Source organism: Thamnophis elegans, chromosome 6 (genome assembly GCF_009769535.1).
Source record: "Thamnophis elegans isolate rThaEle1 chromosome 6, rThaEle1.pri, whole genome shotgun sequence".
NCBI lineage: Eukaryota > Metazoa > Chordata > Lepidosauria > Squamata > Colubridae > Thamnophis > Thamnophis elegans.
Window position 1 is genome coordinate 947,714 of NC_045546.1, and position 26,213 is coordinate 973,926.

A 26,213-nucleotide genomic window follows, 5' to 3' on the forward strand; every position below is an offset into this window, starting at 1 on the left:
ACTCATCCGAAGCAACCTGGAATTCAGGAGAACCGTCCTAAGAGTGAGAACAATTAACCAGTGGAACTACTTGCCACCAGAAGTTGTGGATGCTCCAACCATCGCTGGAGGTTTTCAAGAAGAGATTGGACAGCCGTATGTCTAAAATGATCTAGGGTCTCCTGATTGGGCAGGGGGTTGGACTGGATGACCTTTGGGGTCCCTTCCAATTCTGATATTCTGTATTCAGTTCTGACTTAGGCATTTGTAGTAGGGGGTTGGGGAGTAGGAGGAGCCACAGCTATCTTTCCCGAGGGCCCTCCAGTCACAATCCTCCCCTTACTCTGGGGTAGCACCTTTGAAGGGCCTCCATCTTAAAAAAGGCTCAGAACCTCCAAGATGGGAGGGGACGAGGACACCCCTGAGTGGCACCGAAGACATACCTGGCCATTCTGTCCTCCGCCTACCTGGACAGGATGACAACCTTGAGATTCAGAGTTGCGCTTATCCATCACCAAAGGCCTTCCCCTTCAAGGCTGAGATCCGGCGCATTCTCTGTTGTTCCTTTCCTATTAGCCACCTGTCTCAGGTAGGCAGGTAACCCAGGAAGTAGCTTCAGGGCTGCCATCAATCATTCATGCCGTCCATTGTCCTTTGAGAGGCAGAAGGGCTTCTCCAAGCACACAAAGGCCTCCGCTGGCTGCAACTTCGGACAGGTAAGGCAACGGAGGGGCCGCCCCATGGCAGTTTCCACCGCTTAGGGTTTTCTGTCAGATCCTCTCCATTAGATAATTAGGAAAGGAAGACCACGAGACTCCATGAGTAGAAATCAAGTGTACTTTTACTAATTATAAATGATTAAAGGCATAGCGAAGCGAAGTCTGATTATTTAGGCGCGAAAGCAGTTGATATATAGAATAGCCCATTCCCCAACCCTTGGCATTACAGTTACAGTCCAATCATAATTCTCCCAAGTGTCAGGTGCGAGATAACTTCAAAAGGCATCACGAAGATGGAATGTCGGTGCCGTTAGTCCTGGCGGGAATCTCCTACGCAGGCGTAGTCCGACAGGCAGCTGAGCTCCAGATCCTTCCTCCAGCACAATGAGTAACCCCTCCCAAATACCATGCCCTCCCTCCCCGTTTCATGGCAGTCAAAGCAAAGGCTGACATTTTCCACCATGACCAGCCGATCTGGTCGCCCCACATCCTTGGAGAAAGAAGCAGCTGGCTTGAAATTGATGTCCAGCACTTGTCTGACTCCCCTCTAAGGTCCGGAGAGCAAATCCAAGGCTTTGCAGACCCCGCGGTGGGGGGGGGGCAGAGGGCCCTGGAGCACCGAGGACAAAAGACACGGCCCATCCCTGGGGCTGGGAGTGAGATCAGGACAAGGAGGACCAAGGGGGAGATGATAGCATCGATATCAGTACAAAGAAGAGGAAGTCAAACTATCCTCCGAAGCCCCCCGAGGGCAGGAGAAGGGTGGAAACTCATCAAGGAGAGAAGCCATATCCACTCTCATGGCCTTCAGGGAAGCTGTTAAAACCTGGCTGTTCCGGCAGGCCTGGGGCTGTTGACCTCATTGTTGAGGTCCAGCCCCGATTAGAAGGAATGGATGTGGTTTTGTGATTTTTAAACTGTCTTTTGTTTCTCTTTTTTCTTCTTTTTTTTGCAAGCCGCCCGGAGTCCTTCGGGATTGGGCGGCATATAAACTTTATAAATAAATAAATAAACAAACTAAGAAGGAATTTCCTGCCAGGGAGGACAATTATTCAGAGGAAGGTCTTGCCTTCCCTGGAGGCATTCAAGGAGAGGCAGGAGGACAGGCATTTGGCCGAAATGGGTATAGGATCTCCAGGCTGAGGAGGAGGCTGGACTAGAAGACCTCCAAGGTCTCTCCCATCATTCTGTATACGACTGTCCAGTCTCCACTGGAGGGAAGCCCTCCCACCGATTAATTGTCCTCCCTGTCAGGAAATTCCTCCTTACTTCCAGGCTGTTTCCTTCCTTGGTTAGTTTCCATCCATTCTTTTCTTGCGCTGCCTTCTGGTGCTTTGGAGAACAGATTGAGTCTCCCCTCTTCTTTGTGACTTCTCTTCTCTTCACTAGACCAGACTTCATAGTTAAATAAATAATTTAATTTAAGTAATTAAGGAATTAGACGTGTCTGTCTTGACCACTTTTCAGCAGAAACGTTTCTTCCTAGGAGGACAACATCCTGACAAGTGACCGGGCTTTCGGTTAAAGTGGGGAGTGAGCGGAGGGGCTCCAGGACCCCTCCCTGCCCATCCGTCCTTGTCCAATTGGCCTTCTCACATACCCCCCAGCCCTCCTGAGTGCCCCCATGGTCTCTCCGGCCATCGCTCTGGCCTTCCTGCCCTTTCTGGCCACTTTGCTCATCCGCTATCGCCACTACTTCCTGCTCTTCTACCGAGCGGTGCTGCTGCGGAAGCTGCGGGACTACCTGACGGGCGTCTCCCGGGAGGAGAGGGCCTTCCGCTACGTCCTGAGCCAGGCCATCCCCGGAGACCCCCTGCACATCCTGGAGACCTTCGACCAGTGGAGCTATCACTGCGAGTATCTCAGCAACCTGGGACCTCAGAAAGGTGGGCACTCCCTTTACATTGGCTAGATAGAGATGGAGAGATGATAGATATGAGAGAGAGAGAGAGAGAGAGAGAGAGAGAGAGAGAGAGAGAGAGAGAGAGATAAATGAAGAAAGAAAGGAAAAAGAAGGAAGGAAAGATGGATTGGATTAAAGGAAGGAAGGAAGGAAGGAACAAGAAAGGAAGGAAAGAGAGAAACAAAAGAAAGGAAAGAACAAGGAAGAAGGAAGGAAGAAAAGAAAGAAAAGAAAGAAAGAGAGAGAGCAATAGCAATAGCAGTTAGATTTATATACCACTTCATAGGGCTTTCAGCCCTCTCTAAGCGGTTTTTACAGAGTCAGCATATCGCCCCCAACAACAATCCGGGTCCTCATTTCACCCACCTCGGAAGGATGGAAGGCTGAGCCAACCCTGAGCCTGGTGAGATTTGAACAGCCGAACTGCTGAACTGCAGTCAGCTGAAGTAGCCTGCAGTGCTGCATTTAACCACTGCGCCACCTTGGGAGAGAGAGAGAGAGAGAGAGAGAGAGAGAGAGAGGGAGGGAGGGAGGGAGGGAGGGAGGAAGGAAGGAAGGAAGGAAGGAAGGAAGGAAGGAAGGAAGGAAGGAAGGAAGGAAGGAAGGGGGGAAAAATCTGGTAATTTAAGTAGAAAGAATATTGCAAGGAAGTTTCACTCCATTTTCTTCTTCAGTTAGAAAACCGACAGCAGAAAAGACCCCTCCGTCAAGTCAGCCTTTTGAATTTCTTTCAGTTATTTATCTTATTTTAGCTTTTTAATTTATGTCAGAGGATGGACCTGTGTTTATATATCCCAAGCATGTTTAAGCTCAGTTCCTGATGAATGACCCACCACTTCCGCTGGGCTAATTCTCTGTATCTATAACTCTAAGACTTTCTATCATGGCTTTTGAACTTCCCTCTTCTCAGTTTGAGGTGGTTCTCGCCCCCCACCCCACCCCGTGATCCTTACTAGAAATATTGAAAGTGCTGCTTTCTGGATCCCTTCTCACGCCACTAATATATGTAAGGTTTCAGTCCTATCCCCCATTTCCTCTTCTGTCTTCCAGGCTGTGCCTTTTAAAGTTCTCCCAACCCCTCCTGCTATTTTCAGTCCCTCCAATGTTGCCCCATTTTTGATGCCCGTCTCTGGACTCGGCTTGGCCCTGAGACCTTGACTGCCTTCACACAACATCCCAAAGCCAGCTTGTTGGTTAAACGCATCCCTGGCGGGTTCCTGGGTAGAGTGCCGATCACGGTTTCCTTCCTACACACCGAATGATTGTTTAGTCTTTGCTTCCCATTTGAAAAGCATCTCTTCTTCAGACAAAGCCCAACAGACAGAGCACCTGCATAAAACAGGGATTGCTTTTATCTTTTGTGTGGGGGCATTGACTCTGTCTCGCAAACCATGATTTGTGGCTTAACGTGGGAATCCTGCCAATCGTGATCGGATCCTTCAGCACTTGATGACTAAGGAAATCATAGCTTTGGGTTGTTATGGCCTCCAGTGCAACGAACGGTTGGTCCATAAAAGCCCAGCGTGACATGAGAACTTAACCTGCCATTTTTTTATATATTTTATTTTCCATTTATTCAATTTTTTTCTCCTTGGAAAAGTTTCATTTCTCATCAGAGAGGCTTCTTCAGTTCTGGAGAAGTTCTTGGATGAGAAGTGAAGCGTTTTTAAGGAGAAAAACCAAGAAAGGTCTGGGTGCATTTTGGAAAAAAAAGCCCTTTTGGGACAAGCATGACTGGGAAGGGTGGAGAAATCTCCCTAGACTAGTGTTTCTCAACCTTGGCAACTTGAAGATGTCCGGACTTCAACTCCCAGAATTCCCCAGCCAGCATTCGCGGAGTTGAAGCCCGGACATCTTCAAGTTGCCAAGGTTGAGAAACACTGACAAATGTGAACAAGGAGGTTCATTCTTCTGCCCAAACTCTGCTCCTATGACCTCAACATTTGGAAGCATCTATAGTGCCCCTCCCACCACCATAGTGTAGGTTCTCCCAAAGCATGGGGGGAAGGGAAAGACCCCACCCCAGGCTGCCCCTTCATGTGTCCCCCTGTTCCTCTGCCTGACTGCAACTGATCCCGAGAACTGGCAGCCCACCCGAGACCGAGAAGAAGGAGACTTCTTCTGTCTAAAATACAGGTAATCCTTGACTTACAACGGTTCTTTTAGTGACCATTTGAAGTTACAATGGCACTAAAAAAAGTGAGTCATGGTCGTTTTTCACAGTTACCCCACTTTCCAGCATCCCCCTGGCCACGTGATTTACATTCAGATGCTTGACAACTGACTCACATATATGACGAGTGCAGTGTCCCGGAGTCCTGTGACTCCTTTTGACAAGGAAAGGAATGGTGGAGCCAGGCTCACTTAACAACAGTGTTACTAACTTCACAACTGCAGTGATTCGCTTAGCAAATGTGGCGAGAAAAGTCATAAAACGGGGCAAAAGTCACTGAACAAAGCAACATCAATTTTGGGGACATCTCCAATGGGGATGTGAGTTGAGGGCTGCCTGTATTAAGCCTAAGCCAATGTTTCTCAACCTTGGCAACTTGAAGATGTCCGGACTTCAACTCCCAGAATTCCCCAGCCAGCATTCGCTGGCTGGGGAATTCTGGTAGTTGAAGTCCAGACATCTTCAAGTTGCCAAGGTTGAGAAACACTGTCCTAAGCACTACTGCAAATGTTGGATTCTGAATAAAAAATGTTTTTTTTTTTAAATGACCAGTGGAACATCTGGCCTCCAGCACTGGAAGTTTTTAAGAAGAGCCTGGATAACCACTTGTTTTAAATGGTGTAGGTAGGGTCTCCTGCTTGAGCAGGGGGTTGGACTAGAGGACCTCCAAGTTAAACCTTTCAGCCCCAGCCGAGGTTACGACTCTTGTGTGTTTTTAAACTGTTTGTCTTTTTATTTTTATTTTGTACCCCCTTCCCTTTCTGACTGTCAGCCGCCCTGAGTCTCTCGGGAATAGGGCGGCATACAAACTGAATAAAATCTAAATCTAAAATCTAAAGTCCCTTCCAGGCCTAGGAGTCTACAAGAGAGAAGATACATGATAGACAGAAGGGAGGGAGGGATGGAACAGCTTCCCTTCAGAAGTTGTGGGTGCCCCATCACAGGAGTTTGGACAACCATTTGTCTGGAACGGTGCAGGGTTTCCTGCTTGAGCAGGGGGTTGGACTAGATGACCTCTTGAGGTGCCCTTCCAATTCTGCCATTCATTCCCCTTTGGCCTTTCTGACGTTCCTAGCAAAGATCCTGGAGCGCCTGATCTACCAGCAGGCTCCCCTGACGGTGTTGGAGCTGGGCACCTACTGTGGCTACGCCTCCGTCCTCATGGCGCAGGCTCTACCGGTGGGCGCCCGGCTGTACACGGTGGAGATGGATGCGTGCCGGGCATCCGTGGCGGAGAAGGTGATCCGGCTGGCGGGCTTCGACGACGACACGGTGAGCAAGGCTGGGATCACCCGCCACCGGTCTCCCTGGGCAGGGCAGGTTTTTTTGGTGAGTGGGTAGGAGCGAGAATCAAGTCTTCAGATTGCCAAGGTTGGAGGTCCTTCCTTTCCCTGGCCAGCGAAGGGAAGGCGTCCTCACACGTGCCAGGCCAAACCAGCATTAGGAGAAGAGAAATGCCACGCACAAATATCTGTGAGTGGACAAGCCAGCTCAGGGGTCTCCAGCCTTGGCGACTTGAAGACTTGTGGACTTCAACTCCCAGAATTTCCCAGCCAGCCATGTGCCAACCCTACTCCCTTCTAGTCTTGATGATGTACCCTAGTTGGGTCATGAAAGGTCTGCAAGAAAAGAACTCAGTTCAGAGAGCATCAGGGACCCCACAGTCGTCGTCGTCGTCCTCCTCCTCCTCCTCCTCCTCCTCTGCAAACCCTACTCCCTTCTAGTCCTGATGATGTACCCTAGTTGGGTCATGAAAGGTCTGCAAGAAAAGAACTCAGCTCAGAGAGCATCAGGGACCCCACAGTCCTCCTCCTCCTCCTCCTCCTCCTCTGCAAACCCTACTCCCTTCTAGTCCTGATGATGTTACCTAGTTGGGTCCTGAAATGTCTACAAGAAACCCACCCAGCTCATGTTCTTCTTCCGCAGCCAGCCAGGGAAGTAGACTTCTCCAAAGCCAGCCAACTGCTTCGCCTGGCAGAGGGAAGCTGGCCTCCTGGCTGTCCCCCTTTATCCTGGCACCCTGGAGATGCCTCCCATGGCCAGGTTTTCTCAAGCCCCCTCCCTCCCCCTTTCCAAGAGCGTGGCTTTGAAGAAGCTGCAGACCCTCAGGACTTCTCCCCCGGGAACCGTTCTGACGACCTCACCCCTCTTTCCCCCCCGTGCAGGTGGAACTCATCGTGGGCCCCTCGGAGGAGGTCATCCCCCTCCTCAAGGAGACCTTCCTGCTGATGGAGGTCCACCTGGTGGTCATGAGCCACTGGAAGAGCTGCTACCTCCGGGATCTGCAGCTGCTGGAAGATCATGGCCTTCTCCAGCCGGGGGCCACCATCCTGGCGGACCACGTCATCTTCCCCGGGGCCCCCCAATTCCTCCAGTACGCCAAGGGCTGCGGGAAGTACAAGTGGAGGGTGCACAGGACCAGCCTCCAGTACTTCCGCGGCATTCCCGACGGGATGGCCCAGCTGACCTATGTGGGGCTGGAGTGAGGGGCAGAGGGAGGGGCACAGAGGGGTGCCCGCTTTGGGAAAAAGGTGGCAGTGGAGTTGCCCAGCAGACTAAACATCTTCAGAGTTTGAAGCCTCCCGAAAATGCCACATGGGCATACAGTCCCAAATCCTGATGGGCAGCTTCTCCAGGCCAAAAGATCCCATACAGGTAGTCCTCACCTTACGACCACAATTGAGCCTAAAACTTCTGTTGCTAAGCGGGACATTTCTTAAGTGAATTTTGCCCCATTTTAAGTGCATGAAAAAGAGTTATGTCATTCTTTTTTCAGTGCTGTGGCAAGTTGTGGGAGCTGGAGGCTTTTAAAGAAGAGACTGGACAGTGGTACAAGGTCTCCTGCTTGAGCAGGGGGCTGGACTAGAAGACCTCTTAGGTCCCTTCCAGTTCTATTCTGATTGTAAGTCGAGGATTACCTGTCATCTTTTTAAAAAAATTCTTAAAAACAAAGCGTTGACCATCTGCTTTCTCCTCAAGCTTCTATCAACGTTGATGCTTCACAAACTTCATTTTACAGTTAAAAGTAGTTCTTGGCTTACAATAGTTTGTTTAATGACTGCTTAAATTACAACAGGATTGAAAAAAGTCCCTTGTGTCCGTTTTTCACCCTTATAACCATTGCAACAGCCCCAGGCTCATATGAGCGGAAGTCAGAGGCTTGGCAACTGGCATGGACTTATGACTGCGGTGTCCCGGGGTCACTTTTGCGACCTTCTGCCAAGCAAAGTTGACGGAGAAGCCAGATTCGTTTAACAACCATGTAACTTGAGAACTGCAGTGATTCCCTTAACAACGGTGGCCAGGAAGGTTGTAGAATGGAGCAAAACTCACTTAACAACTGACTTGCTTGGCAACAGACATTTAGTGCTCAATTGTGCTTGTAATGTTGATGACAAGAGAAGGGAAGGAAGCTTTGGTGTCATTCTGGAGCCTTCTTACACCTACCACAATTTGCAACTGAAGTTTAAATCAAATTGCTGACTTGCTGTGAAGAAGTTCCACGTTGCGTCCATGGATGGTCCAGAAAGATCTCAAGAGTTGGGCCTTCCTTGCCCAGTCCTCAAGATGCGACGCTTGAGTGGCTGGTGAAGAATTGACAATACCGCCGTTCTCTTGACCTGCTCATAGGAGAGATCTTCCCGAGTTTGGCGACGCTGTCGTGGTTGGTGGGCTTCTAAAACCACGTTTTTCCTACATCGTTTGCTGGCAAGACCTGGCACATGAGAACACCCACCCCTTTGTCGGCTAAGGGCCGGGGGGGTCTCCGATCGTGGCTACTTGGAAGACGGCTGGGCTTCAACTCCCAGAGTACCCCAGCCAGCCCACCCGTCTTCCAAGTAGCCACGATTGGAGACCCCCTGGGCCAGCTTTACCCATTCTCAGAAATTGTGGAATATGTGTGGATGTTTCTCTTTAATGCTGGCTTGGTCTTGTTTGATATTGTGATGTGCGCCGACAGCTTTGTGGTGTTACATTTTTGAATTGTGTTGTCCAGAAACATTCTTTATAAAAACAAAACATTTCAATTATTTATGAAGGCGAGAGCCACTGATTCTTCTATGCTGTGTATCCCCCCTGCAGTAGCCCTACACCCACCCTCCCTCTGGGCCTTTCCCTAGTTCAGTGTTTCTCAACCTTGGCAACTTGAAGATGTCCGGACTTCAACTCCCAGAATTCCCCAGCCAGCGAATGCTAGCCCGGGAACAAAACGCTCGGAAACCGAACCCACAAACACGGGGAAGGAACCTCCATCCTGCACCTGAGCTACAGATATTCACCACTATCGCAAAACCACCTGGATCAGCCTCATCCAGCCACCTGCAAGAGCCGAGGTGGCGCAGTGGTTAGGGTGCAGTACTGCAGGCCACTTCAGCTGACTGCTATCTGCATGTCCGGCGGTTCTAATCTCACTGGCTCAAGGTTGACTCAGCCTTCCATCCTTCCGAGGTGGGTGAAATGAGGATCCGGATTGCTGTTGGGGGCAATATGCTGACTCTGTAAACCGCTTAGAGAGGGCTAAAAGCCCTAGGAAGCGGTATATAAGTCTAACTGCTATTGCTACTGCTATCACCTATCGCTCGAAGGAGGAAGCCTGCCACAGATTGAAGGGAGATGGAACCGAGTGAAAAAAGAAACCTTTTATTTACAAAAGAGCTTCGACCCCCCCAACTGGCCGAAAGAGAGCAGGCGGAGAGACGGACACAACCCTTAAGGCTTTTGCTCTGGTCAGCGGGTCAGCAGAGCAGCGCAGGAGGTCAGCTCACGGGGCACTTGGCATTCAGACCCCTCCCTCCCTGGCAGAGAGTCACGGCGGGCGCAGGACACCCCTGGGGGTCTGAGGATGGGGGGGGCAGCCAAGCTCAGGAGCCCCTTCGGTGCATCTGGATGGCGATTCCCAGCGACGGCAGCTTGTCCAGCAATTAGATCATCCACTGGTCTTGGTCTGGCTCTGCCCCTTCCATGTCCACCTGGGGGGAGAGGGAGAAAGTGGGGGGAGCCTTAGCAGAAGGGAATTACAGCCGCAAGGCAACCCTGTGGATCTGGGGTCTCCAAACCTCGGCCCCTTTGACGCTCGTGGACTTCAACTCCCAGAATTCCCCAGTCAGCCCTGCTGGGAGTTGTAGTCCACAAGGCTTAAAGGGGCCAGGTGTGGAGACCCCCTGCTGTAGACCCCCAGATCTGCCCCTAGAAGGGAGCAAAGCTAAGCACAGGGCCCTGCCTGAGTCTACTTCCCGGGCCCTCCCTGCATTCGTAACCTCAGGAAGGGGCCGATGACCGGGAGACGGTGAGTTCTAGTCCCACCTTGGGCATGAGAGCCATCTGGGTGACGTTGAGCCAGTCTCGCTCCGTCCCTCACCCCCCCACCCCCACCCCGCAGGGTTATTGTTCTGTGTGGGAAATAGGAGGAGGAAGGTGTATTGGGAGATGTTCACTGCCTCCTTGGTAAAAATAAGAAAGGGGGATACGAATAATAGATAAAACAGATAAATAAATAAATAACATGCTGGGGAAGTTTATCCGGCCAAACCTCGTTAATCTCCCCGTCGTCCGGGGACTCGTTGTAGTCGTTCATCTCGTCCATGTCCTGCATGTCCTCATCGTCTTCGGAGTCCTCCTCGCTGTCCTCGTCGTCCTCATCATCCTCTTCCTCCTCCTCGTCGTAAGTCTGCTAAGGCAAAGCAGAGAGAGAGGCAGCCCTCTTGAGAGCCCTGGTGACACGGGGCAGCACTGCAGGCTGACTCTGCCCCACTGCCAGCGGTTCGATCCTGACCGGCTCAAGCGGGGCTCAGCCTTCCGTCCTTCTGAGGTCGGTAAAAGGAGGACCCAGACTGTTGCGGGGGGTGGGGGGGAAGAGGCTGAGTCTGTAAACCGCTTAGAGAGGGCTGTTACTGTGAAGCGGTATCTAAGTCAGTCTATCTATCTATCATCTATCTATCATCTATCTATCTATCATCTATCTATCTAATCTATCTATCTATCTATCATCTCTCTCTCTCTCTCTCTCATCTATCTATCATCTATCTATCATCTATCTATCTATCTATCTATCTATCTATCTATCTATCTATCTATCTATCTATCTATCTATCTATCTGTCATCTATCCACCTACCTGTCTATTTATCTATCATCTTTCATCTATCTATCTCTTTATCTATCTATCTATCTACCTATCTATCTATCTATCTATCTATCTATCTATCTATCTATCTATCTATCTATCATCTATCATCTATCTATCTATCTATCTATCTATCTATCATCTCTCTCTCTCTCTCTCTCATCTATCTCTCATCTATCTATCTATCTATCTATCTATCTATCTATCTATCTATCTATCTATCTATCTATCTATCTATCTATTTGTCATCTGTCATCTATCCAATAGCAGTGGACTTATATACCGCTTCATAGGCCTTTCAGGCCTCTCTAAGCGGTTTACAGAGAGTCAGCATATTGCCCCCAACAATCTGGGTCCTCATTTTACCCACCTCGGAAGGATGGAAGGCTGAGTCAACCCTGAGCCGGTGAGATTTGAACCGCTGAACTGCTGATCTAGCAGTAGCCTGCAGTGCTGCATTTAACCACTGCGCCACCTTGGCTCTTATCCACCTACCTGTCTATCTATCATCTTTCATCTATCTATCTATCTATCTATCTATCTATCTATCTATCTATCTATTTATCCATCCATCCATCCATCCATCCATCCATCTATTATTTATCTATCCATCCATCCATCCATCCATCCGTCATCTATCCACCTGCCTATTTATCTACCATCTTTCATCTATCCATCCATCCATCCATCCATCCATCTATATCTATTATCTATTTATCTATCTATCACCAACTATCCAGCCATCTATCCAGTGGTGGGATTCAAATAGTTTAACAACCAGTTCTCTGCCCTAATGATTTTTTCCAACAACCCAGTTCACCAAACTGCTCAGAAGATTAACAACTGGTTTTCCTGAAGTGGTGTGAACTGCCTGAATCCCACCACTGCATCCATGGTGGCAAAGTGGTTGGAGTGCAGCATTGCAGGCTAATTCTAACCATTGCCAGGAGTTCGACCCTGACTGACTCAGGGTTGATTCAACCTTCCCTCCTTCCAAGGTCAATCAAGGAAGGACCCAGCTGGTTGGGGGGCAGGAGGCTGACTCTGCGGAGAGGGCAGTCAAGCACTCTGAAGCGGCATATAAGTCCAAGCGCTGTTGCTGGTGCCGACAACTCTTGGCGCTGGCCAGCTTGCAATTCTAGAAGGCCCCAAAACTCACCCAATTGACATGGAGATGGGGGAGGTTTTCTCTCCAGCCCCACCTGTGTCTCCCACGCGCACACACAGCAGTCAGTTTTTAAGCTTTTTACAGGTGGTCCTCAACTTACAACCATTCGTTTAGTGACCGTTTGGAGTTACAAGGCTGAAGAAAGTGACTTATTTTTGCCCTTGATGGTGGCCCTTGTAGCATCTCTAGGGTCACATGGTCAAAATTCAGACGCTTGGCACAACAAACTCATATTTATGACGGTTGCATTGTCCCGGGGTCACGTGATCCCCCCTTTGCAACACTTTGACAAGCAGAGTCCACAGGGAACCCCGATTCACTTAACATCCGTGTTTCTATCTTAACAACTGCAGTGATTCACTTAACAATGGTGGCAAGAAAGGTCCTAAAATGGGGCGAAATTCATTTAACAACTGTCTCTCTTAGCAACGAAAATGTTGGGCTCAGTGACAGTCACAAGTCGAGGACCACCTGTTGATAACCTTTGTTAAGTGGGAAAAGACGCGATCGGACAGCTGATGTTTCAACTGGCATAGTTCTCCTCTGACACCTTCGGCAAGGATTGTGATTGTAAAAACGCTAATCTTCCACATTTTCAGCCATCAAGGCACAGAGACCCCCACCCCCACCCCCAATCCTCAGCTGGTGCCATGGGGCAAATTGGCTCTTACCTCTGAAGCTGGTTTCCCGATTGGCACCAAATTGTTGTCTTTCTCAGCTATGCTCTGCAGCTTAAGAGAAAAGCAAAGGATGATTGAGCCAAGATTGCCAACTCCTCCTAAAGCCGGGCAGGGGGGCAAAATTGAGGGGGGAGGGAGAAGCAAAGGAAGGGGACACACACACACACCCGCTCACCCAGGCCTGGTGCTGTTGTTCCTGCTGCTGCAGCTCATTCTCATCCACGCAGGGCCGGTCCAGGTTAAACCACAGAGCTTCGGTGACTCGTGGGAAGAGGGAAGGGAAGAGGGTGGACATGGCTCTCTGTGGGTCAGAAAGAGGGGCTGATGAGAGGCAGGACCCTCAAAGAGGAGGAAAAGGGGCTTGGAGGCGGGGCAGGCAGGGATCCCCCAATTAAGCCTCCCCGAGCTTCAATCGTGGAAGCCAGGAGCTGCAAATGGAGTATTGTGCATTGCTTTTAAATCTGTCTCTCAAGCTTTGGCGGCATCTTCCATGGATGGACTTCAAGTTGTAGTCCTCCAATGATAAAGCCGCCAAAGCTTGAGATACACTATTTTTAATGGTCATTTTCTGGAGGGAAAAAGTGGATGGGATGGACGGACTCAGCTACGGAGGAGATGGGGATCCCATTAGAAGCCCTGAAGGATGCAATTTAGGGGCAGATCCTCATCCTGGAAAAGATCCACTTCCTCAATGCCACGGAAGCCGTCGGGGTGAGCTTAAATGGGCTCCGGGGGGGATGGCGGAGGACAGGAAGGCCTGCAGGAACGTTGTCCATGGGGTCGCGATGAGTCAGACATGACTTCAAATCTCTCAAGGTTTTCTCTTTTTATTCCATGGTGGCAGGAATAGAGGCTTTATGGGAAAGCCTCTTTTTTTTAATAAAGGAAAAGAAGCATTTATTTGACCGAAAAGTGTGAGATGGAACCCCTCCTCCTCCTCTGTCTCTCTCTCAGCCCAGCCCACCTCACAGGGCTGGGTTTCCCCCCCCCCCACCCCAAGTGTTTTTATTTTTTATTTTATTTTTTATATATCAGTGTGTGAACAGTGTGGCACCTGAGTATCATGCATTTCATGCAAAAAAAAAATAGTATTATTCACATTTGTTTCATTTAACAATCTTATATAATACTAATAGTAATACACATCTTTATATTAAACTTTAATCTTTGGTTGTTTAATCAACATGCTATTCTTGTATCTTAATTATAGCACCTTTTGATGTGAGTAAAATATGATCAATCCCACTTGTTACATTTAACAATCTTCTATAGCCAATGTTAATACCGAACATTTACCTTACATTAAGATCTTCCATTATTGCATATTTAACTTGTTATTTGATTGTTCAATATACTGTTTTTATGTCAATCACCATATTCTATCATAATACATTATGAAATATTATGAATCATATATTTTGGGACCCCTCCTCCTCCTCTGTCTCTCAGCCCAGCCCACCTCACAGGGCTGGGTTTCCCCCCCCTCCCCCAAGTGTTTTTATTTATTTTTATTTTTTACATATCAGTGTGTGAACAGTGTGGCACCAGAGTATCATGCATTTAATTAAAAAAAAATAGTATTATTCATATTTGTTTCATTTAGCAATCATATAATACTAGTAGTAATACACATCTTTATATTAAACTTTAATCTTTGGTTGTTTAATTATCAATATTTCAATATGCTATTCTTGTATCTTAATTATAGCACCTTTTGATGTGAGTAAAATATGATCTATCACACTTGTTACATTTAACAATCTTCTATAGCTAATGTTAATACCAACATTTACCTTACATTAAGATCTTCCATTATTGCATATTTAACTTGTTATTTGATTGTTCCATATACTGTTTTTATCTGCTCTGCTTCACTCAATGATCTTAACCAGTGTTTCTCAACCTTGTCAACTTGAAGATGTCCGGACTTCAACTCCCAGAATTCCCCAGCCAGCGAATGCTGGCTGGGGGATTCTGGGAGTTGAAGTCCCGGACATCTTCAAGTTGACAAGGTTGAGAAACACTGATTCTTAACTTATCTACTTTGGTTATTTTATATCCTGTGATCTTAATGCTTTTTAAGGTTTTCATGCTGCAGAGTCGTTCGAAATGCAAATACATTTCATAACAATTTAATTTCATAATAAATGAATGAAATAAATACATTTCCACTGAATTTTCACCACCAGATTTCAACCCAAGGGCGGGGGGGTCCTCAAGGGATTTAAAGCGCCCCCGTCCCGCTCGAGGGCCTCTCCGGGTCACCTGGGTCCCCTTCAAGCCCCCCACCCGCCTTTCTCACGGCTCCCCTCTTCATTTGCCCTGAAACAACAACCCTGCGAGGTAGGCCGACCCAAGAGACAAATAACCCGGGCACTTCCGGGATTCGGGGGCGGGACTTCCGCTCTCGGTCCCCCGTCACTCCCCGTGTTTGCCGGAGCCTGACCTGCCGCCGGCGGAGGCTGGAAGCCGGGAGAATCACGGCCGGAAGTTTTCCCGCCGCAACCCGGAAGCGACCTCTTAGGATTCTGGAGGCCGGTTAAAAAAAAAAAAGAGAGGCGGAAGTGTTCCCGACGCTCTAGGGAGCAGTTTGACGAAGCATTTCCGGTCCATGTTTTCCAACGCCGGAGCTACCACAAAGATGCTATGTCCTAGACCTAGCGACGCCCCGGGTTGCCGTCACGTGTGCTTTCCAAGCGCCTCTCCTGGGGTTTCACAGCAGGCACTGCGCACGCGCACAAAGGGAAGCCTCGCTTCCGAGCAAGCCACTCCCAGGAGGCGCTTAGGGCGCATGCGCAACATGTTTCTCCCAAGCAAAATGTTTGAAAAACATTAATTAAAAAAACTAAGCGTTTTTGCAACCCGACGCCCTCCTTCCTTCCTTCCTTCCTATTCAATTATAGGATTAAAACACGAAAACACCAGACGTTAAAAACTAAGGAATTAAAATTAATGCTTTATGCTTTGCAGGACACCAGTGCCCATTGTCCGCAGGTGGCCTGGGGATGATGGGCACTCCCTAAGTGCACACGTTTCACTTAATAATAACGTTTTGTTTGCAGACAAACGAAATGTTGGAACATGAGCCGAAGAGGTTGGCTTCACACGTGAAACTATGATACTAAAAGCCTAACCAAGATTAGCAATAATAATAACCCTGCGTAACTGGCTATGTAAATCTGTGGCCCTTTAAATGACTTGGTTAACCATGCAGGCTGAAGGCAAGTGCCATCTTTGCATAATCAGTGTTTCTCAACCTTGGCCACTTGAAGATGTCCGGGACTTCAACTCCCAGAATTCCCCAGCCAGCGAATGCTGGCTGGGGGATTCTGGGAGTTGAAGTCCCGGACATCTTCAAGTGGCCAAGGTTGAGAAACACTGAACTAGAACAAGCATGGACTCCAACTCCCAGAATTCCTCCACCAGACTCAAATGTCAGCAGCTAGAAAAGATGGCTGGGGGATTCTGGGAGTTGAAGTCCCGGACATCTTCAAGTGGCCAAGGTTGAGAAACACTGGCATAGATTCAACCTAGACCACTGTTTTGGGTAAAACCTGGCATTTAACACTATCCCTGATTTTTTTTTTTAATTATTCATATTTACTCATTTGGTCTCCATTGATTCTTAAACCACTGCTAATCTTCAAACGCTCATGAGCTATTATTGCCTGTGGAATCTTTCAAAATCTCTTCGGGAACTTTTGTAAACCATTTTTAAGTATCTTTCTGTTCTTGCAAACCATCTTTAGTTTAACCTTATGCAATAGTTGGTCTCTCTAACTCAGCGTTTCTCAACCTTAGCAACTTGAAGATGTCCGGACTTCAACTCTCAGAATTCCCCAGCCAGCATAAGAGCCAAGGTGGCGCAGTGGTTAAATGCAGCACTGCAGGCTACTGCTAGATCAGCAGTTCAGCGGTTCAAATCTCACCGGCTCAGGGTTGACTCAGCCTTCCATCCTTCCGAGGTGGGTAAAATGAGGACCCAGATTGTTGGGGGCAATATGCTGACTCTCTGTAAACCGCTTAGAGAGGCCTGAAAGGCCTATGAAGCGGTATATAAGTCTACTGCTATTGCTATCTTCAAGTGGCCAAGGTTGAGAAACACTGCTCTAACTCTTTCTCTGCCTCTCAGAAGAAATTATGTTCAGATCTGAGTCAGGTTTCCCCTGCAAAACACAGGAAAATTGTCTGAAGCAGAGGTGAAGTTTAGTTGACAGCAAAACAGACAGAGGTCAAAAGTAGTCATAAAAAAAAGGGGGGGCTGCTAATTTTTATACAAAAGTCCATCTAAATGGGTTTGAATTTAGCCCCTGATCTAGGGATTTCCAGAGGACACTTCAGGTTCAGTAGAGTGAAAATAGAACTTTCTGCCCTAAAGGATTATATGCAATTGTCAGCTTTTTTGAGTCAAGGATGAATGGCTGGAGTGGGGAAGGAAACCTTTTCTGAGCTGAGGAACTGTCACTTCTGGAAAGGACAACTAGATAAGTTGCTGGAGTTTGCCAATTTCTTATCTGTGAGACACTTCGTCACTCTGTCTAGATGTCAGAATCAGCAGAAAAGCTGTTTGTTATTTTATTGTCTGCAGGTTTGCAGGTAAAGGACCGATTGGGCTGGCAGGTGGCATGCGTGGCAGAGGGGTGGCATACGGTCTGTTTCTGCCATCTACTTATCTTCTGAATCGTCTTCATTGAGCATCATACAGTTTTTCTCAGAATTTACTTCTGATTCTTCTTCTTGCCTCTATTGACAGGAGAGCTAATCTTTAAACTGCAACTGATACCCATTTATGGATTTCCATTTTAATACACACTTTGAAAAATCTAAATGACCTCAACTTATTCTTTCTGATATAGAATTTACTTTTTACTTCCTTTGTCTGCAATTAAAGCTACACCTTCATTTCCTTATTCGTATTTCACCTACGTCTTGCCAATCAGATCTTTTCATTCAGATTATTTTTCCTTCCTCTTTCCCATTGTTTCTTTCCTTCCTTCCTCTCCTACTTTTCCCCTCCCTCCTTGCTTTCTCTTCTTCCCTCTCCCTTCCTTCTTCTCTCATTTCTCCCTCATTTTCTGCCCCTTCCTCTTTCTCCCTCTCTTCCTTCTTCCCTCCCTCCCTCCCTTCCTTCCTTCCTTCCTTCCTTCCTCTCTCCTTTACCACTTACTCCCGCTACATTCCAAATTATGCTCTTTATTTTATTTATTGAATTTATAGGCCACCCAATCCCGAAGGACTCCGGGAAACATCCCATGGGAATAGATGAGGCCCACATCTATTGACCTGCCATCCATCATATCTTTAATCAGTCAAAGTTTTCACGCCTCTCACAAAACACATGCATTGAATAAGGTGGCCGTTCTTATTTCTCTGGCCCTATATATTTCTCAGCAAGAAGCTTTCCAGAGTAAGGTTGAAATTTACCATATCCCGGTTTAATCCTGGTGTAATGAATAAGCCATGGTTGGCTGGATTATCAAAACACGCTTAAACCACAAGCAGTGGTTTTCAAAGCACTCCGACTGGGTGAATTCAACGTACTTTGCTTATACACCAAGCAAACTGAATTTGGTCTTATAGGCTGAATTATTTAGCAGTTTCTGCTGAATTAGCTTTTTTGGGATAGGGCCAAGAAGCATCTTTGCTTGCACAACATGATAAAGAATTGCTTTCCATGATAAAAGGAAAAGGAAAGAAGAAGGAAACGGAGGTTAAAAAGGAGGAGGCCAAGCCCTTTGTGGGAATCGTTTGCTGGGGGTTCACCTCACATGACCCCCTCCCCCCCCCAGTAAAAACTCCTGAAGTTTTAATTCTAGAAGGATTACGGAGGGTCCTTTTCTTCCCCCTTTAGTGACACCCACACAACACAACTCCCATCAGAGGGATGGACTATCTGCACCCCCCTCCCATCCTGGAGAGGACTCCTGCCTTAATTAGCCCCCACCCACCCACCCAGCAGGGCAAGGGAAAAAGTCCAAGATATATGAGACTGGATCCTGGCCCAATCACCGCCCAAGGAATGATCTGTTGATCTTTGGACCCATCCTGCTGCTTTAAGAGGCAGCTGCCGCTCTTTCCCTCCCCCACCCCCCACCCCAGGCCTCCTCTGCTCTTGGTCACCTGTGCTGACCCTCCTGGAGGAAAGTGATTCCACCTGCAACCCGCCAGGCTCCACTATTAAAGCCGGAAGGGAGGGGGTTACTGACCAGTAGCTGCCATGCACAGGTATGGTGCACCTGGGTGGGAGATGGGCAACGGTTTCTCCAGCTGTTGGGGGTGGGGGGGGTCTGGCTTTACCTGGGACAGCCTGGGGAGAGGGGGGGGTTTCTACTTTTGAGAGATTGCTGTGGAATATGGGGGTCTGGGATTGGCAGGCTGGCTGGGGGGTTTCTGGGTGTTGAAGCCCACCCCTTGCGAGGTGGCCAGGTTCTAGATCAGTGTTTCTCAACCTTGGTGACTTTAAGTCCTGTGGACTTCAACTCCCAGAATCCCCCAGCCAGCTGAGGGTGGACAGTGGTTGATTCCTGGGATGAAAAGATGGAAGAAGGGCTTAAAGCAGTGTTTCTCAACCTTGACTTTAAGTCCTGTGGACTTAAAGTCACCAAGGTTGAGAAACACTGTTCTAGATTAAGCCTCTTATCAACCGGTGGTGGTTAGTGCTTAGGAGACCCAGTTTGGTCTTTGGTTAAGGGCACCAGGCTTGAAAGTGGGAGGCTGTGAGTTCAAGTCCTGCTTTAAAGCTGGCAATTGCCAGGAGCTGGGAGTTATAGTCCTGCTTTAGACCTGAAAGTTAGCTGGGTGACTTTGGGCTAGAGTCCTTCTCAATTTCTCAGCCCAGCCCACCTCTCAAGGCGGCTGTTGTGGGGAAGGAGGAGGAGGAATGTGTGTAGGATACATTTACTGCCTTCAGTTATTTATAAACACAAAGTGGGATAGAAATAAATAAACCCCCTTCCCATTTCCCGGAGTGTTGTAGTTTTTCCTAATCTCCCAATCTCCATTATTTTGAGTAATCATCCTTTGGTGGGACTCTGGAAGCAGAAAACCCACTTTTATGGTGGGGTAAACCAAGGAAGTGATTCCCCAACCTGTTGCCCACCAAATAATAGAGGGGGGGGGGGGTTCCTATGGCTCTTCCCTAGCAGGGCAAAGCATTGGTGAAAGGAAGCCCCTCCAGCAGTTTGAGTGCAAGTGAATCTGCTCAGCTTCTCTCTCTCAAAACTTGGTTAATTTAGGAAACCAGGTTAAATGTGTCATGGCACCATGGTTAAATAAATTGTGGGTTAAGGCAACTTGCATCTCGGTCCTGGTTTTCCTTTTCTATTATAAAGAAGAAATGAAATTTAAGAATTCCAAATTACTCCCCCCCCAAAAAAAATTTTGCTTTCCATTTTTAAATTTCCGTTGAGTGTCTTCAACTCCACATATGCAAATATTTCTTTGGCAGAGTTTCAGATTTAATGTTTGGTTTGCAATATGCTTTGTGTATGCATTTTTAAATGCTCCTATTAATGTAGTTTGGGGGTGGGGAGGAGTTTAATTTCCAGTATCTTGGTAGATTTACAAATTTTGAAAAAAAAAAACACCTAGATATTTTGTTTATAGTTATATATCCTATTTAGTAACCAGCCATGTCCCTCCCAGAGAAACACTCATAATAATAGATAATTGTTTTATGGTATGATAAAGTCAGTTAAAGCCATTTATCTCTTCTTTGGCCTTGAAAAGAAAGTCAGGCTGAACAGTTTTCCAGCCTCTGGTAGTTTTTCAGCCTGATGCGCCCCAGATGAAAAGAGGGTGGGTTCATTCAGCAACTTTGGGGGGGGGAGAGACCCCAAAACCCAACCCCACCAAATGAAGGAGGTTGGCCATATATGCAGTAACTGGGCATGGCTAGTTTAATAGAAAGAAGGACTAGGGGAGACATGATAGCAGCCTTCGAATATCTCAGGGGCTGCCACAAAGAAGAGGGAGTCAAGCTATTCTCCAAATCACCTGAGGGTAGAACAAGAAGCAATGGGTGGAAACTAACCAAGGAGAGAAGCAATTTATAACTAAGAAGAAACTTCCTGACAGTGAGGACAATCAATCAGTGGAAGAGAAGTTGCCTCCAGAACACTGGAAGTTTTTAAGATGTTGGATAGCCATCTGTCTGAAGTGGTATAGGGTTTCCTGCCTAGGCAGGGGGTTGGACTAGAAGACCTCCAAGGTCCCTTCCAACTCTGGTGTATTGTATCGTATCCTGTCCTGTCCTACCCTTCCCTTCTATTCATCTTGGTTGCTCTTCTCTGCACTCTTTCTCGAGCCCCCCCATCTTTTCTATCTCGTGGTGACCCAAACTGAGTGCAGGGAATGTGTGGGTCAGGGAATCCTCCCCTCTAGCTCTCTCTCTCTGCCCACAGGGAGACGATGTGTGCCAGGGGGCAGATGCTGCTGCTGCTCTTCCTGGCCATGGCAGCTGCCCAGAAGCCTATGCTGAACGTCTGCATGGATGCCAAGCACCAGAAAAGCCAGCCGGGGCCGGAGGATAAGCTGCATCAACAGGTAGTGAGGCCGGGGCAGAAGGGGCCCTGGGACCACCGGCCCACAGAGGGTCTTCAGGCTGAGGCTGGAAAGGGGGTTGAAGACCCTGCCTGGCCTGAGACCCCCCAATGCATCTGTTGGAATGGTTGCTGGGGGTCAAATCCATAGCTGACCCAGAGAGATTTTTCCAGCTCTTATACGGGCAGTCCTCAATTTATGACCAAAATGGATGCTGCTAAGTTGAAACATTTGTTAAGTGAGTTTTGCTCCAGTTTCTCGCCACGTGTGTGAAGCGAATCACTGCCATTAAGTGAGTGATTTTTGTCGGTCAGAAGGTCGTGACTGGTGGGCACTGTCGCCGTCATAGATATGAGTCAGTTGCCAAAGCATCCGAATTTTGATCACGTGACCCTGGGGATGCTGCGACGGTCGTAAGTGTCCCGGGTCACTTTTTTCAGTGCCGTTGTAACTTTGAACGGTCACTAAAGGAACCGTTGTAAGTCGAGGACTACCTGTATTTCGGGCAGAAGAAGCCTCCTCCTCCTCTTCCTCCTCCTGACCTTCTCGGTCTCCGGGGGAGGGGTGCTGCCAGCTCTCGGGATGAATTGCACTCAGGCAGAGGAACAGGGGGACTCATGAAGGGGCAGCCTGGGGGGGTCTTCCCCCTCCCCCCATGCTTTGGGAGAACCTACACTATGGGGGGGAGGGGCACTATAGATGCTTCCAAATGTTGAGGTCATAGGAGCAGAGTTTGGGCAGAAGAATTAAGCTCCTTGTTCACATTTGTCTAGTACAGTGTTTCTCAACCTTGGCAACTTGAAGATGTCCGGACTTCAACTCCCAGAATTCTGGGAGTTGAACTCCGGACATCTTCAAGTTGCCAAGGTTGAGAAACACTGTCCTAGACACTGAATTGTTTATACGCGAATGCTGGCTGGGGAATTCTGGGAGTTGAACTCCGGACATCTTCAAGTTGCCAAGGTTGAGAAACACTGTCCTAGACACTGAATTGTTTATACGCGAATGCTGGCTGGGGAATTCTGGGAGTTGAACTCCGGACATCTTCAAGTTGCCAAGGTTGAGAAACACTGTCCTAGACACTGAATTGTTTATACGCGAATGCTGGCTGGGGAATTCTGGGAGTTGAAGTCCAGACATCTTCAAGTTGCCAAGGTTGAGAAACACTGTCCTAGACACTGAATTGTTTATACGCGAATGCTGGCTGGGGAATTCTGGGAGTTGAAGTCCGGACATCTTCAAGTTGCCAAGGTTGAGAAACACTGGTCTAGGGAGATTTCTCCATCCTTCCCAGTCATGCTTGTCCCAAAGGGGCTTTTTTTCCAAAATGCACCAGGACCTTTCTTGGTTTTTCTCCTTAAAAACACTTCACTTCTCATCCAAGAAGTTCTCCAGAACTGAAGAAGGATGAGAAATGAAACATTTCCAAGGAGAAAAACCAAGGAAGTCCAGTTGCCTTTTGGGGGGGGAAAAAAAGGCACCTTTGCGTTGAGAATTATTTAAGAATAACTTAAGAGGTAGAAAACGTCCGGAGGTTCCCACCACCCCTTGAAGGAGGTTCCTTTGAGGACCTCCAACCCTTGTTCTGCCGAAACCTTCAGCAAGAGGAGGAGAGACCCCCACCCCCACATTGCAGATGTCCACCAATCCATCCCACAACTTCCACCAAGTCACAACTTTCAAGGGAGGGAAACCTGGGTGGGCTGGGACATAAATGCCGCTAGTTGGGACCCTAGGAACTTCTAGGGAGAAAATGCCCCATTCTACATTGACCTTAGCTTCTTCTTGCTGAGCCAACTTTAAACAATTTAAATCATTCCTGATCTTAAGCATAGGCTAACTGGAGTTTCTTGGTCCCGTATTTATTTTGTATATAGTCAATCCATTTTTTCCAGTCTCGTTTATATCTCTCATTTGAGTGATCTTTAAGATATGCCGATATTTTCGCCATCTCGGCTAAGTTTGTGACTTTCAATGTCCATTCTTGGATTGTAGGCAGGTCTTCCTTCTTCCAGTATTGCGCCACCAACAGTCTTGCTGCCGTTATTAGGTGCAGAATCAAGTTAGTCTCTACCACTGTAAAGTCAATACTTATACCTAGTAAAAATAACTGAGGAGTAAACTTTATCCTTCTTTTAAAGATATTTTGCATAACCCACCATATTTTTATCCAGAATGCCTTAACCTTTTGGCAGGTCCACCATATATGATAATATGTAGCATCGAGAGAACCACACCTCCAACATTTAGGCTGTACCTTCGGATACATAGAAGCCAACTTTTTAGGATCTAAATGCCATCTGAGCCGAGGTGGCGCAGTGGTTAAATGCAGCACTGCAGGCTACTGCTAGATCAGCAGTTCAGCGGTTCAAATCTCACCGGCTCAGGGTTGACTCAGCCTTCCATCCTTCCGAGGTGGGTAAAATGAGGACCCAGATTGTTGTTGGGGGCGATATGCTGACTCCCTGTAAACCGCTTAGAGAGGGCTGAAAGTCCTATGAAGCGGTATATAAGTCTACTGCTAAAATCTATAGAACATCTTGTAAAAATTTTCTCTCAGATTTTGAGCTTGTGTGAATTTCACATTTGTTACCCAGATTCTTTCCCATGTATCCAACATTATTGGTTCCTCAATATTTTGAGCCCACTTTATCATACATGCCCCATTCTAAAGAGGAGACCTCCTCAGCTCCAACCAGCCCCTCCCTCTCTGCTTCTCTCCACCCCCCCCCAGTGCTCTCCCTGGAAGGACAACGCCTGCTGCACGCTCAACACCACTCAAGCCGCCCACCAGGATGCCTCCTACCTGTACAATTTCAACTGGAACCACTGTGGGACCATGTCGGACAGGTGCAAGAAGCACTTCATCCAGGACACCTGCCTCTATGAATGCTCCCCCAACCTGGGCCCTTGGATCAACCAGGTGGGCAGCCAGGCCGGCTGGGTCTTGATGCCCCCCAGCCCCATTCAGAGGACTCTCGGGTGAAGTCAGGGAGGTTGGGGCCTTGGGTTGGGGGCCACCGGAGACCCCCTGAGTTTCTATGAGGGCAGGTGGTCCCAACACATCCAGGAGGGCCAGGAGGGGACTGGTTTTAGGGAGCCATCACACCAGACAATGAGAGGAGCTGGAGGCTCTCCTTGGAAGTAGCCCCCTCCCCATCTTTTCTTTCTGCTCACAGGGGAGGAAGCGTCCTCGGTGCCCCCTCAGCTTGTTGGGTTTTCTTGCAGATATTCCATGACCCAAACTAGGTGCTAGTTTGGGTAATGGAACATTAGCACTGATGATGTTCCCTAGTTGGGCCATGAAACGCCTGCAAGATAACCACCAACTTCAGAGAACACCAGGGGTCCCCCTCCCACCCCCTTCTGCCTCCTCCTCCTCCTTTCTAACACTGATGATGTTCCCTAGTTGGGTCGTGAAACGCCTGCAAGAAGACCACCCAGCTCAGAGAGCACCCAGGAGCTACCGCTATTTCCCTCTGCCCACAGGTGGACCAGAGCTGGCGGAAGGAGAGGATTGTGGACGTACCGCTGTGCCGGGAGGACTGCGAGGGCTGGTGGGAGGATTGCCAGGACGACTTCACCTGCAAAGAGAACTGGCACAAGGGCTGGAACTGGACCCAAGGTCAGTGTTGTCTTTGTCTAGTTTTTCCCCCTTTCCCTTGTCTATTGTGAGCCGCCCGGAGTCCTTCGGGAGTGGGCGGCATACAAGACAAATAAATACAAATACAAATACAGGGGGCTGCATAGCCTGGGGTCACTGCATTCCCCCCACCATGCCATGGGCCCCGAGAACGGGGACTAGGGGCCACCTAGCTCGGCTGAGCCTCTTCCCTGCCGTTGGTGTAGGAAAGGCTGCTCTGGAATAAGGCAGAGACCTTCGCTCGGAGGACACAATGGTGCCACTAAATTTTGAAGAGCCGGGCTGTGTGTGTGTGTGTTTGTGGAAGACTTTCTTCCACCTGCAAAGTGGAAGTGGGGCTCCTTTTGCCCAGCTGACCTCCGGCAGGCCTGGGGCTGTTGATCTATAAATCAGGTCCAACCCCCAGCTAAGCCGAATGTATGTTGTGTTTTTTAAACTGTTTTCGTTTCTCTCCCCTATTTATTATTTTATTTTATCTCGTATTTGTAAGCCGCCCGGAGTCCTTCGGGATTGGGCAGCATATAAACGCATTAAATTACGAAATTAATTATTACGGAGGGGGCTTATTTTCTACCACGCAGGAAGGGGATCCGCTTGGCACCTTCCCTAAGAAAACTTGTTTTCCTCCCCACTTTTAGAATAATGGAGTTGGAAGGGACCTTGGAGGTCTTCCAGTCCAACCCCTTGCTCAAGCAGGAGATCCTATGCCAGCGATGTCCAACTTTGGAACTTTAATGTTTTTTTTTTTAATTAATCGGCTTTTCTTCTCTATTTTTAATTTTTATCTTTTTTAGAATTATATTCCTGTAAGACGCCCGGAGTCCTTCGGGATTGGGCGGCATATAAATTCATTGAATTTGAATTTTAAACCTTGTGGACTTCCAACTCTCAGAGTTCCCCCAGCCAGCAAGGAGTTGAGATCCACAAGAGGGAAAGTTCCTGAGGTTGGACCTCTTCACCCTATATCGGAGGTCTTCAAACTTGGCAACTTTAAGCCTTGTGGGGACATAGCTTAATGTCTTTAAGACATAGCTGGCTGGAGAATTCTTGGAGTTGAAGTCCACAAGTCTTAAAAGTTGCCAATTTTTGGGAACTCTGCCCTGTATCCTTCCAATTCCAACCTGCCCAACTTGAAAAACTCCCGTGAAGAAGGAGCACCCATAACTCCCAGGGGCAAAAATTATTCCACTCAATAACAGGCTCCGAAGGGACCTTGGAGGTCTTCTAGTCCAATCAGGCAGGAGACCTTAAGCCAGTGTTTCTCAACCTTGGCGACTTTAAGTC

General features: G+C 48.1%; 3 protein-coding genes across 5 annotated transcripts; 2 read left to right on the top strand and 1 right to left on the bottom strand.

Moving 5' to 3' along the window:
- The first annotated feature begins 2,322 nt into the window (after positions 1–2,322).
- Positions 2,323–7,260, top strand: LOC116510212 (transmembrane O-methyltransferase homolog). Its single transcript, XM_032219683.1, has 3 exons — positions 2,323–2,584; positions 5,850–6,046; positions 6,940–7,260. The coding sequence occupies exons 1-3, from the start codon at positions 2,323–2,325 to the stop codon at positions 7,258–7,260; spliced, it is 780 nt and encodes a 259-aa protein (XP_032075574.1).
- A 2,139-nt stretch (positions 7,261–9,399) lies between these two features.
- ANAPC15 (anaphase promoting complex subunit 15) lies at positions 9,400–15,271 on the bottom strand. 3 transcript variants are annotated; one of them, XM_032219249.1, is made up of 5 exons: positions 15,192–15,271; positions 12,921–13,046; positions 12,737–12,796; positions 10,305–10,442; positions 9,400–9,744 (listed from the first exon to the last, which is right to left on the bottom strand). In XM_032219249.1, exons 2-5 carry the CDS (start codon positions 13,038–13,040, stop codon positions 9,697–9,699), a joined length of 366 nt encoding a protein of 121 aa, XP_032075140.1. In that variant the 5' UTR covers positions 13,041–13,046; positions 15,192–15,271; the 3' UTR covers positions 9,400–9,696. The 3 variants fall into 3 exon arrangements, with proteins under 3 accessions (XP_032075140.1, XP_032075138.1, XP_032075139.1); XM_032219247.1 differs by having other exon boundaries at positions 10,305–10,445; XM_032219248.1 differs by lacking the exon at positions 15,192–15,271 and adding an exon at positions 15,099–15,174 and having other exon boundaries at positions 10,305–10,445.
- Positions 15,272–21,154: 5,883 nt separating this feature from the next.
- LOC116510213 (folate receptor alpha-like) lies at positions 21,155–25,847 on the top strand. Its single transcript, XM_032219684.1, has 4 exons — positions 21,155–21,289; positions 24,021–24,209; positions 24,776–24,911; positions 25,822–25,847. Exons 1-4 carry the CDS (start codon positions 21,155–21,157, stop codon positions 25,845–25,847), a joined length of 486 nt encoding a protein of 161 aa, XP_032075575.1.
- The last annotated feature ends 366 nt before the right edge of the window (positions 25,848–26,213 follow it).